The sequence below is a fragment of the Globicephala melas genome, chromosome 17 (genome assembly GCF_963455315.2).
Source record: "Globicephala melas chromosome 17, mGloMel1.2, whole genome shotgun sequence".
Taxonomy (NCBI): domain Eukaryota; kingdom Metazoa; phylum Chordata; class Mammalia; order Artiodactyla; family Delphinidae; genus Globicephala; species Globicephala melas.
Window position 1 is genome coordinate 76992816 of NC_083330.1, and position 13407 is coordinate 77006222.

A 13407-nucleotide genomic window follows, 5' to 3' on the forward strand; every position below is an offset into this window, starting at 1 on the left:
GGTTACCACAGAATATTGGATATTACCAAAAAAAGGTGTGTGTCTGGGGCGGGAGAGATAAAGTGATCTTAAAGAGAGATCAATAAAGATTACCCAAACTGAGGAAAGAGGGAGAACAATTTTTTTTTTTTAAATCGCAATCACAAGACAGTATCAAATGGTCTAACATACACATAACTGCAATCCTGGAAGTAGAGGAGGGAATGGGACAGGAAAAAAAGGTAAAGAAATGACTGCCAGCACTTCACCCAAATAACATGAAAGACATAAACATTAAGATCCCAAGAAGGAAAAATACAAAGAAAACTCCAGCTAGGCATATCAGAGGCAAACTGGTGAAAAGCAAAATTAACTAGAAAGTAACTGAAAGAAAAAAGATAGATATGGGAGAACTACAAACAACAACAACAAACAGGTTTCATCAGAAACAATGAGGATTAAAAGACGACGTAATAACATCTTTAAGTTGCTAGGGAAAAAACCGTCAATTTAAAATTCTACATCCAGCAAAAACATTTCAAAAATGAGGAGAAAATAAACATATTTGCAGATTTTAAAAAATGGTGGGAGAATTCATCACTGGCAGGTTTGTACAATGAGAAAGGATAAAAGATATTCTTCAGGCTGAGGGGGAAATGATGCAAGTATAAACACAGATCAACAGAAAGAAATAAAGAGAACTAGATATGGTTAATATGTGGGTAAATAGACTATTTTCTTTTCTTAATTTCTTTAAAATAACAGCACTGTACCATGGGGTTTATAACATACATAGGAGTAAAACACATGCCAACAGTAGCAAAAGGAATTATACTAAAACTATAATTGTTCAAAAAAAAAATTGACAAGTGTTTTTGTAACCTTCAGGAAGTCAAAGGTTTCTTAGAACACACAATATAATAACCACTTTCAGGGACTTCCCTGGTGGCGGAGTGGTTAAGAATCCGCCTGCCAATGCAGGGGACACAGGTTCGAGCCCTGGTCCGGGAAGATCACACATGCCGTGGAACAACTAAGCCTGCGCACCACAACTACTGAGCCTGCGCTCTGGAGCCCGTGAGCCATAACTGCTGAAGCCCACGTGCCACAACTACCCAAAGCCCGCGTGCCTACAGCCTGTGCTCCGCAACAAGAGAAGACACCGCAATGAGAAGCCCACGCACAGCGAGGAAGAGTAGCCCCCGCTCACCGCAACTAGAGAAAGTCCGTGCGCAGCAACGAAAACCCAATGCAGCCAAAAATAAATAAATAAGCAAACAAATTTAAAAGAAGAAAGTCAAACAACTCATTGGAAAAAAAAAAAAGGAAATAATGCATGAAAAGGTGCTCAACTCATTGGTTACCAAGAAATGAAATTAAACCACAATAAGAAACCAATACACGCTCACCGAAACAGCAAAAATCAACAAGACGAACCATATCAAGTGCTGTCAAGGATGTGGAGCAGCGGGAAGTCTCGCTGCCAACGGGAGCGCGAGGCGGTACGAGCGCGCCGGGAAACCACTCGGCAGAGTCTCCTACGGCTGAACCTACACTACCCTCTGATCCAGCTACTGCACTCCCAGGTATTTATCTAAGAGAAATGAAAACGTGTGTTCACAAAAGACTTGAACAAGTAGTTCACAGCAGCTTCATTCGTAACAGCAAAGCCCAGAGCGCCTAAGCACCTAATGAGAGAATGAGTAAATGAACCATGAAATAACTGTATCGTAACACATTCCTCTGCAACAAAAATGAGAAGCTATTAACACACACAGTGGTACAGGTCAACCTCAAAAACATGCTGAGAGAAGCAGGATGAAGGGGCAGCTCTCAGCTCTCATGGACCCGTGGGCCGTGCGAGTCCATCTACACAGGCAGGAAACGAGCCTCCAGGGACGGATCCCAGCACTGGTGGTGGGGGGCGGGGGTACGAGGCAACTTTCAGGGGTGATGGGCGTGGCTAAACATTCGTCAAAACTCACTGAGCAGCACACTTACAATGCGTATTTCTTTGTATCTCAATACAAGAACACTTAAAAAAAAATGCAGCGGAAGCTTTCTGGGGAGAAAAGGTCAGAAGGATCTGCTGAGAATCGGAGAGGGTTGATTCGTTTTAAAATAAAGGACAAAACAGAATACCTGTTAACTCTTCTTGGGCATTTCTCTGGCTTGATATCCAATTCATAATGATAGATGTCAATTTTTGGAATGTCCATTTCAAAGAAGTTGGCCTGTAACTTGATCGTTCTCCCGGAGGTCCCGAAGTCGGGTCTGGGTGGAGGCTTGAAGGCATACCCTTGGACGGGTGGCGGTGGCGGTGGAGGAGGGGCAAGCACTGGAAACGGCAAAGAGAACCCTGTTACCCAGGGCCCACGCTGAGAAGAGGCTGGCGCCTGCCCCCGACACGCTGCCCTCCCCACCCCGCTGGACCCCGCCATCCCAGGCCCGCCGGCACTGCCACCCCCTCCTTCCCCCCCCCGAAACTGATGCCCCACCCCGCCCGGGCCACCTCATCGCAGAGCGCCCCAGTGCCAGGCTCAAGGCCCCCCAGAGCACACCCCTCCTCGGCCACGACACTGCACCTCGCCCTCCTTGCTCAAAGGTTTCCCTCCCCGGTCCCCTCCTCGCTCACCGACCCTCTTCACTTCTGACAGCCTCACAGTTCCAGCCCTGCACCCGCAGTTCAAAGTCCTTCCCCCAGGCCTGCGCCTCCACCGGTGAGGCTGTGGTCTACTCCACTGTCAAGACCCTTCGCACACATTCTTCACGGCCAGTTGCTCAACAGTGCTCATCGTTTGACCCGCTTTTCTCTCTAACTCCTCCTTTCCTATCCATCTCTCTCTGCCTCAGCTCGGGTGCCCATTTCATCCTAGTGGGGGCTCGGCTTCCAGGCCCCATACCCACTTTCCACACATTCTGATCTCACCCTGGCCAGATACCTTCGTGGCCCCCCAGCACGTGGCCCCGACATTTAGGCACTCACGTCTCGGCCTTACCTTCTGCAGCTCTAAGAACCCTCCCCACCAAGAACCAGCCTCACACTTCAGAGCCCTGCACATGCCAGCTCCTGCCCAAGAATCCCGAAGAATCCGTTCACTCCTGTAGCCCTGTAGCGTGTCCAGCTCACTTCATTGGCATTTCCAGGACGAGTCTGCCGCACCGTGCTGTCATCACACTTGGCTCTCTGCCTGGCTGGCTGGACCACGAGCAGCCTGAGGATCAAGGTCTAAGCGAGCACCTGACGCACACGAGCCCAGAAACACTGGATCCAGCCTTGGGAAAGCCCAAGCTCGGACAGGCAAAGGAAGGTTGCCAAAGTCGCTTACAAAGTGTCCTCTGCCGCGGACCACCGAAGTCACGCAGGAAGGTGTGTGCAACATCAAGAGTCAAGAACGTGGGCTTCCCTGGTGGCGCAGTGGTTGAGAGTCCGCCTGCCGATGCAGGGGACACGGGTTTGTGCCCCGGTCCGGGAAGATCCCACATGCCGCAGAGCGGCTGGGCCCGTGAGCCATGGCCGCTGAGCCTGCGCGTCCGGAGCCTGTGCTCCGCAATGGGAGGGGCCACAGCAGCGAGAAGCCCGCGTAGCCTCCCAACACCAACACTCACACACGGACCTTGACACTGTGCCCCCGAGTACCACTTCCTACACCACAGTCCCTCTTCCAGGGACTTCCGACAGCTGTGCTTGCGTCAACATGGTAGTCAACTACCCCTGCCATCTCTCTCCTGGAAGCCAAGACTCAACACCCCCTTCTCTGCAACAGACCAACCTTTCCACAAAGGAGTCTCAGCAGTAAAGCCAATTCGTTACTTAAAAGTGCTTTATAATATACCTCCTTGGTTACCATGCTTGCCACGTACACTTCTGTTCTCTTTCTGTGCATATGAGAGATTAAAGATGGGGCAGTGTGAATTGTGAGCAAATGAGACAAAGCCAAAGGGGTGAGACTCATATGGAATTAAAGGGACCCAGACCGTCATGTCATGACAGTGTCCCCCCTCCATGACTCTTAAATCCATTAACTTAATCTAGGAGTGCTTCCCCCCCACCCCCAACAGTTAAAAAAAACAAAAACAAAACAAAACGAAAAAACACTTTGTCCCAACTCGAATTTTCAGTAATTCCATTAATAAAATTCAAAGTCGTTTTAGGAAAAGAACCAACGAAAAAAATTTCCGATTAACAGTATACCTTTAATTTTCGCTCAAATATCTTTGCTTCAAAAAAGTTCTCATTTTAAAAAAAATTCCATGTACTGCAATCCCTACTGACATTCACTGGAAACAAAAGTACTTACTCTACAAAAAATAATAGCAGCTGTTCTTACTGTATTTCTGACATAGTAAAACTCAGGGAGTCTTTGAATTACTTGTTTTATACTTTGGTTTCTTTCTATGAGAAAACAAACATGCTCTAAAGGTTATTAATCTCATTGAGCTAAACCATCTGGAGACCTTTGGGTCTCTCTCCACTAAGCTACTATGACTTCATAGATGACATATTCACAGCCTTTCACAACAGCCCATCCCTTCAACAAGCACGCCTGGGTGCCCTTTACGTGCTGGGTAGCGTGCCAGAGACCAGAGATACAAAAATAAACAGAGTTCTCAAGCAGCTCACACATCACCTCCCAGGAGTGTCTGAGTGCAGGACACCCAGTGGATTACCGTGTCTACTTCTCCAGAGTCAGCTGGTCACACGGGGTCCTCGCACTGAGGGTCCTGACCACGCCAAGGAGCGGACACCACTTGCTCCCTGGGGACAGATGCAGACTCTCTGCACTCAGCACTGAGTGCCCACTGACACGAGGTCCCTGTTCTCAGGTGGACTCCCACCCGGCAAGAGGAATCTTGTGAATGTAGAGTCAAGGTTAGACCTTCGTGTCCCAGGAAATGTCCAGCCACAGAGCCACAGAAATCTGGCCCAAGAACCGGGCACGAGCCACACTGAAGGGAGTCCCAGCTACAAAGCGCTTTCACAGTTTTCTTTCTTGCCGTTGATTTACAATATCATGTAAGCTTCACGTGTAAAGCACAGTGGTTCAGTTTTATACATACATATATATACATTATACACACACACATATTTATACACATGTATGTTCTTTTTCAGAATCTTTTCCCTTATAGGTTATTATATAATACTGAGTATAGTTCCCTGTGCTATACAGTAGGTCCCTTCTGGTTCACGTTTCCTAATTGCGCCTCACAGCTACGGAGCAAAGGGGTCGCCTGTGAACTGTGAAGCTGTCCAAGGCCCAGGGAGTAGTAACACAGCTGGCGTGCCCACTCCATCCCACTCCCCAGGCTGCCCCCGCCCCCGCCCGCCAGCTGTCAGTCCCCAGCCTTACCTACCTCTCAGCAAGGCAGGGTCAGGCCTGGGGCCCACCTCTCAGGCTGAGCCTACGCCTCCTATACCCCCAACACCCACCACTTGGACACAATAAGCCGCGGGAAAGAAGGAGAACAGTTCACCAGTTTGCGTCACTAACCTGTATTAATAAAAGCAATGGGGAAAATGCAATGGTAAATTATTTATAAAATATATAATTTCATAAGATATTTCTTCCTTGCTTCTAGATTTTAATAATGAAAATACCGACAGTTCGTGGGGAGCGTATGGAATATAGAGTCACAAGTTAAAGCCCTCTAAGCAGAGGGAACAGGGTGAGGACCTGTGTGGCTTTTTTTTTTCTTTTAATATAGAGTTATTGATTGATTGATTGAGGTTGCATTGGGTCTTACTTGCTGCGTGTGGGCTTTCTCTAGTTGCGGCAAGCGGGCTTCTCATTGCAGTGGCTTCTCTTGTTGCAGAGCACGGGCTCTAGGCATGCGGGCTTCAGTAGTTGTGGCGCATGGGTTCCAGAGCGCAGGCTCGGTAGTTGTGGCGCACGGGCTTAGTTGCTCCGCGGCATGTGGGATCTTCCCGGACCAGGGCTTGAACCCGTGTCCCCTGCATTGGCAGGCGGATTCTTAACCACTGCGCCACCAGGGAAGCCCAGGACCTGTGTTTCATACCTTTGGGAAGGAAACTCTCCCACCGAGGGTCATGAAAACTGCGCCAGGCCTCAGTCCTGAGACACCTTGGATCTGTTTTTCTGACGCGTAGGGAGTCCCAAGTGTGAACTGCCGGAACAAGCAGGAAGATCCACACACAAAGCTCCGGAGAGGAAGCAGTGGAGCAGTGGAAGCGCAGAGCTCCACCCGTGCTGGGGAAGGGACGCGGGACAGGAGGGGAGAGGGAGGAGGTGTCAGCTCTTGGCCCCGAGGCTAAAAGGAGGGACGAACGGGCACACGCGCGCATGTGACACAGGGGAACCGAAAATCCAGCCCACATCACCTAGAGTTGAGCTCTCCAGGGGCTCCCCTCACACGGCCCGCGGCCCCTCGCACTGCAGCAGGAATGGGGGCTGCCACGCACAGGTGCACCGGACGGGCGGGGCGTCGGAGGGAAAGGGTGAGGAGGGGACGTGGGGAGAGCCCAGAGCACAAGCTCCCTGCTCGGCCTTCTTACCCTGGGCTCCCAGGAGCGCGTGCCACCAACACCTACAAGCAAATGGAAGCCCGAGGCCCAGCCCAAGACGAGGCAGCGTCTGGGGAGGAGTTCATGGAGCTGGCGTTAAGCCAACTGGCTGTGGCGCCGGCCGCCTGCTCAGCGGGGACCCAGCCCCAAGTGCCTACCCACCTTCAGGTGCCACCTCATCTCCCCCGCTCCTGCCATGCTGGCAGGCCGAGCGAGCGCCCCCCAGCTTCCGAGCTCTCTCACATCTCCTCCCCTCTTCACGGAGAAATTCCGGTCTGACCTTCCTGTGAGAACGGCGGCAGCCCCACCGCCTCGCTGCCCCAACCCCAGGCAGCCCGCACACCACACTTCCCATCCAGCGACTCGTCCAACAGTTTCGTTTGGAATGGATTTCCCGCGGTTAGGCTTGCCTCTGCACGGGGCAAGACCTTTGGGATCGGGAGGCAAACGCTTCTTTCTCATCCAGCAACACTGGCTGTCACGGCGGGCAAGGACTCGTCCACAGCAACTACCAGCACAGCCCCAGCGCTTCAGTGACTCGGCCACCAGCCCCTGTTCCTGACCAGAGTGCTGCGGGCAGGAGTCCCGGAGCCTGAGAACCCAGCACAGCGTCAGGGACAAAGCAGGCACGCGGGTTTGCCGAGTTGCTGCCGAGGTGTGTTTAAAATTTCCATCGTTAGAGCCACAGCTCAATCAGTGCAAGGGAAACACGTAGTGAATGAGTAACCGGCTTCCTGTATGAGTAACCGGCTCATAGAAACCAGCAAGCTTTCAAGAGATTCCACGGAGGCGAGCCTGTCGTTGCACTGGGCGTCCTGCAGAAACCCACGCCCAAGGTCTGGACTGTCGCTGGCCTGTCAGAGGAAGAGGAAGGTCCCAGAGCAGGGCTGTGGGACACCTGCCCTCACCATCTCTTGGCAGCCCCTCGCCAGCGCTGCTCGCCCGTCCCAGCGCCCCCCCCCCCCCCACCGAGCGAGGGATGGAGACACACGGACGCAAACCCACACACTCACCCCTCCTCTCTCCCACCCGGAACTGGGGACGCAGGTCACACACCCGAGGAGCCAAGGAGATCCCCTGAGACCGCTGCCTACATGCACCAGCACGGGCAGGGCCCCAAGACACGAGGCGACCTCACGGCAGCTAAGACCCCCTCCAAGAAAAGGAAGTTTGGCCTCCTTCCGAATGTGCCAGGTACCCAAGAGCTCACGGCGGGGCCATTCTTCACCGACTAGATCATGGGGCCCTCCCTAAAGCAGCACCTGTGGGTAACTTCCACTCAAGGAAGCCGTCTTGTTTCCTTACCCATGATGGTGGACGCGGGCGACTGGGTGAATCTTTCCTACACTGCAGTCTTCTCTCTGATTATCACCCTTATTACAGAAGATGTAGAAAAATACAAAGAAAATTTAAATCATCTGTTATGCCAGAAGTTGACTAACAGGCAAAGCTGGGACTCAGACACAGGTCCTGTTGTCATCAGAGCATGTGAGGTTTGCCACCAAAGCGGAGCTGCCTCAAGTCCTTCTGAGAGAGTAGACAAGGTTTAAATCAAACAAGGGACTTCCCTGGTGGTCCAGTGGTTAAGAATCCACTTTCCAATGCAGGGGACGCAGGTTCAATCCCTGGTTGGGGAACTAAGATCCCACATGCCACGGAGCAGCTAAGCCCATGCGCTCTAGGGCCCACTCCCCTCAACTAGAGAGCCCACACGCTGCAACTACTGAGCCCATGCACCACAGCTAGAGAGAAGCCCGCGCACTGCGACAAAGAGCCTGCGCGCCACAACTAAGACCCCACGCAGCCAAACAAATAAATAAATATATATTTTAAAATACACTCGGGGGACTTCCCTCGTGGTGCAGTGGTTAAGAACCCACCTGCCAATGCAGCAGACACGGGTTCCAGCCCTGGTCCGGGAAGATCCCCACATGCCGCAGAGCAACTAAGCCCGTGCGCCACAACTACTGAGCCCGCGTGCCACAACTACTGAGCCTGTGCACTCCGGAGCCCGTGCGCCACAACTAGAGAGAAGCCCGTGCGCCGCAACTAGAGAAGCTGCGCGCTACAACGAAAGATCCCACGTGCCGCAACTAAGACCCGACGCAGCCAAATAAATAAATATTTAAAAACAAACAAAATTAATAAGAGAGATGCACTAACAGTGCATAATAATCTAGCCTCACCAAGTTCATTCAATTAGCATTTCAGAGCATAATCATAGCTGCCACTTACTGAGGTCTGTGTACCAGACAAGCAGAAAACACAGGGCTGTCTTGTCACGTGGCAGCGGTCACAGACGCCACAATGTACGTTTAAAACCTGAAGCTACTTCAAAATCATGATGTTCATTAGACCTGCTGCTGGACCTTGTTATTAAAGGTGGTAAAGGACCCATTTGTTACTCTGTCACCCTTTTGGTTTGGTATTTTGATAACTATTTCAATACAACCAGTTTTCTTTGTCATCCTATGTATTTTGTTCTTTGCTTTAAAAAACATTATTCTGGAAAGGGATCCATCCACAAGCGTCACCAGACTGACAAAGAGGCTCATGACTGCACACTTTTGGGAACCACCTGCTCTAGGGGCACAGGGTGGCCTCATCTCTAAGCAGAGAGGAGAGTGTTTCGGCTGCTGATAACGTCACAAAACCTCCGTGGTCTCTGTGGCGGTGTGGAGGGTGGGCAGGTCTGACGTCCCTCCACCAGGAACAGCCCTGCAGACAGCACCACGCCCTGCAGGCCCACAGGGGCTCTGTCTCCATGGCTGCCCTGAGATCACCCATCCCTGACGTGATGTGAGCTCACGATTTACCGGCTGCCATGACAACAGGCTCTCCAGGCTTCTTCTGCTCATCACACGGGCCCGCCTACCACGCTGCTGAGTTGGGAATCAGAAATCAGACATCCTGATAAGGCCTGACAGCAGTGCCCCAGGGCCCACGGCTCTACCCGCGCTGGGCACCTAGGGCCATGGGAGCGGATCCTGGGAAGAAGCAAGGCAAAAACTCCCTGATGACCAGTGTGGAAATCAAGCTGTCCCAGGGTGAGCAAGGGGACAAGCATAGCTGTTCAGAGAAGCTCTTCATTCCAAATGCTGTTTTCTAAGTACTTAGGCACATGGAACTGAACTTTCAAAAAACTGCAAACCACATTAGGTCAGGCACCCGGATCTGGAATCCGCTTGGCCTCCGCCCCTGCCCCTTCACTCCAGCTTTCACGGCGCACCTGCTGTTACAAGCACAAACGCAAAGGTCTGGGTGCCAGCTTATACCATCAGGCCGAGAAGAGCATTCCTGACCACGGTCGACTTGAAATAAATCACAGAACCTGAAGGCTGGAGTCACCTTGGACAATCTTGGAGACCCAGAGGAGACAGCAACTCACCCCCATCTGCTCTAAGCCATCAACTGTGAGCCGGATCTGGGCAGGTCTGGGGGCCTGGTCTCGGGGAGGCCCAGGAAGCAGCACAAAGGTACCAAGCAGCAAGCACCAGGACTGCCCAGAAGGGGCCCAGGCCTGCCGGCCACGGCCCGGCCCGGCCCCGCCCCTTCCACCACATCTTACTACCCAGAGCTGCCGGCCCCGGCCCCGGCCCCGCCCCGGCCCCGCCCCTTCCACCACATCGCACTATGAGTTATCTGACGTTCAAAAACAAAAAGATCTGCGTGACTGTTCGCTCCTGGGTGACTGAAATGTTCCTTAAGAAAAGTCCAAATGACGTTCCTGTCTGCACTCACTGGCTGTTCCGTGCTGCTTGAACTTGGGCCACAGCCTTGCTGGGAGGCTGGAGGGTGGGGCACTCCTCCAGGAAGTGAGCCCAGCACACCAGCACCCATGTCTCAGTGGGGCTGGGATCAAAGATTTGCCACCCAGATACCAGGAGGCCATTGTAAAGCTCTTTCCAGAATCTCAAAGTAAGCGTTAGTATTCAAAGCCATGCATCCCCTATTCTCCTTTTAGAATTCTGTTTTCATTATATTGGGTATCACAGCCAGAAACTATGAAGGCAAAAGAAAGTGATAAAAACAGCTCAGGGCTGTCCAGCCCTTCCACGCCACGCCTGGGGCCAAGCCGGTGTGGACATCAGCTCCCTGATGCTTCGCTGTGTGGAGGATGGGTGGCGTGTCAGGCTCCCCGGGCCAGGCCTGGGGCTGTGTGTCTCCTCATAGGCTAGAAGAGCTCGTCAGGCACAGACCAGAAAGCAGGTGCCGACAGACCAGCACTCTCCCGCTGAAACCAAGACACACGGTTACCACGGACCAAATCCACCTGCTGCCTACACAGGCAGGGCTCGCTTGTGGCCACCAAAACTGACTGAACTGCATTAAACAATCCCAGCAGCCTCTTTGCTGAAGTGAGTGGAAGCAGTGTCAGGACGAAGCACTAAGAATGCAGACAGGCACGCCTGCTGTCAGCTGGAGATCAAGTCAAACATGACCGCAGCGTTAGACCCAGGCGACCGACAGCCAACTGTGAGCAGGGAAACAAACCAAACCCAGTTGAGTTCCCGGAGAAAGGGACCGTCTGACCAGACACAAGGACCCAGGAACGCTCGCCCACACGCACGTCCGGCCCGAGTGCCCTGCCAGGTGGAGCTGGGATGGAACCCAGGCCGAGACACAGACGCCTCCGCCTGGCCCGGACCTCGCTCCTGCTGCCCCGCGAGCTCAGAGTCAGCTCGGGGCAGGGAGGACCCAGGCCCGGTCACTGCAGGAGGACTTGCTCTCAGCAGCATCTGGTGCCACCAGCGTTCCGATGGGATAGTCAACGTCAGCCCAGAGCGCAGGGGCTCTGGGGACACCCCACAGCACGAGGCTGACCATCAAGCCCGCTGACGCCCCCAGGCCTGCAGGTCCCAGCCCGGGCGTGAGCCCCCATCCCCCAAGCCCACAGCAGCCCAGAGGACTTTCTTCCTCCTCGTGCCCTCGGGCAGGCTTGCACAGCAACTCCTCTAGATGAAGAGGAAGGGCGGGCTGGGCGGAGCCCGGCGACACAGTGGCAGCCTCCCCAGACCGGGGAGGGGATAGGGACAGGCCCTGCAAGGAAGGCAGCCAGCCGTGGTCTGCAGACTTGTTCTCTGTAAATGTGTCACCCTCGCGCGGGCCACCGTTCCTGTAAGCCTTTCACGTCTTCCGCTCTCGGTGGAAATTCCCACCTGGTTCTTGGTAACATGCAAAGAGAGGGCCCCGAAGGCGGCCTGAACAGGGAGCTGTGACCCCAGGGGCAGATGCGCCCAGGTGAGAGCCGGCCCCAAAGGCCCCAAAACCCTGAAGATATTCAGCCTTCTCCCAGGGAGCATGCAGCTTGCACGGGAAGAGGCCACAAGCCAGACGGACCACTGAGGATTCATTACAAGACAAGCACCCAGCTACCCTCGTATCAGTGACTAATATTAGTCTCTATTTTTGTTGCAAATTCAAAGAACTTTGTCTACGATGGGGTTTTTTTGGTTGTTCTTTTTTTAAAATAAATTTACTTATTTATTTATTTATTTTTGGCTGCGTTGGGTCTTCGTTGCTACGTGCGTGCTTTTTCTAGTTGCGGCGAGCGGGGGCTGCTCTTCGTTGCGGTGCGCGGGCTTCTCATTGCGGTGGCTTCTTTTGTTGCGGGGCATGGGTGCGGAGCACGGGCTTTAGGCACGCGGGCTTCAGTAATTGTGGCACGTGGGCTCAGTAGTTGTGGCGCACAGGCTTAGTTGCTCCACGGCATGTGGGATCTTCCCAGACCAGGGCTTGAACCCGTGTCCCCTGCATTGGCAGGTGGGTTCCTAGCTGCTGCGCCACCAGGGAAGTCTGGGTTTTTAAGTGGGCTTTTAAGTGGGCTTTTGTGTGGGCTTTTTAAGTGGGTTTTTAAGTGGGCTTTTGTGGTTAACCTGAAACTCCCATCAGCATTAAAAACACAATCTTCTTTGAGGAACAGTCCCCAAAGCCACCCCTGTGATGTGTGAAAAGAAAACTTTTTTTTTTTTTTTTTGCTTGCGGTATGTGGGCCTCTCACTGCTGTGGCCTCTCCCATTGCGGAGCACAGGCTCCGGACGTGCAGGCTCAGCGGCCATGGCTCACGGGCCCAGCCGCTCCACGGCATGTGGGATCTTCCCGGACCGGGGCACGAACCCGTGTCCCCTGCAACGGCAGGCGGACTCTCAACCACTGCGCCACCAGGGAAGCCCCAGAAAACTTTTTTTCTCATAGAAAATGTTTTAATGAACTTTCCCTCTTAAGTTAAAAATGCCCCCTCTGATTCACCATCTGTCTTTACTCAACGATATCAGAAATACTATAATTAACACGAGGAAGGATTAAAGAAATACTTGTAAAATACAAATTACCTCCTACAGAAATGTCCCCCAAATGGCTGATATGACATTATTGTGGACTAGGGGTTCTTTGAAGCGTTTGTCAGAAAGTTTGGAATCGCTTTACAAAAAAGCCCCGTGAAAACAGGAAAGCTATCATACGTGCATTTCTCCCACACATTTCTCTGCAGCACTTACTAGTTCTGATTTTACAGTTATCTTGTGACTTTCTGATTAGTAACTGCCTTTCCCACCAACATAAGCATCACCAGGGCAGAGGTTAGGTCTGGTTTGGTGCAACTGTTTAATGAATGACTGAACAAACGAGTGCACAGATGAAAAAAGAATAGCTCAGTGTCACACCCACTGTCGGGAGAAATGCCTTTACTGATTTATAACTCAATGCCAAGTGTTTCGTGGCAAAAACATGAGGCATTCTCGCGAGGACTACCATTCCGCCTTTGGTGAGCAGCCTTGCCCCCTTCCAACTCAAGAGGTCGGCACTGACCAAGCACCTGCTACGCTCCGGGCACGAGATTTCAGGTGCCTCCTCGTCGTTCTCACGTCCACCCTCTCGGACACTGTCTTCACTCCACAGGTGAG

At 52.6% G+C, this 13407-nt stretch overlaps 1 protein-coding gene across 1 annotated transcript in view; it reads right to left on the bottom strand.

The window, feature by feature from the left end:
• Window positions 1–2301, bottom strand: part of AGO2 (argonaute RISC catalytic component 2) — a 51185-nt gene extending 48884 nt beyond the window's left edge. The window contains exon 1 of the mRNA XM_030875900.3: window positions 2122–2301. Within this exon, the coding sequence (XP_030731760.2) occupies window positions 2122–2198 (77 nt within the window). The 5' untranslated portion in view covers window positions 2199–2301. The remainder of the gene's footprint in view (window positions 1–2121) is intronic.
• Window positions 2302–13407: the final 11106 nt, after the last annotated feature.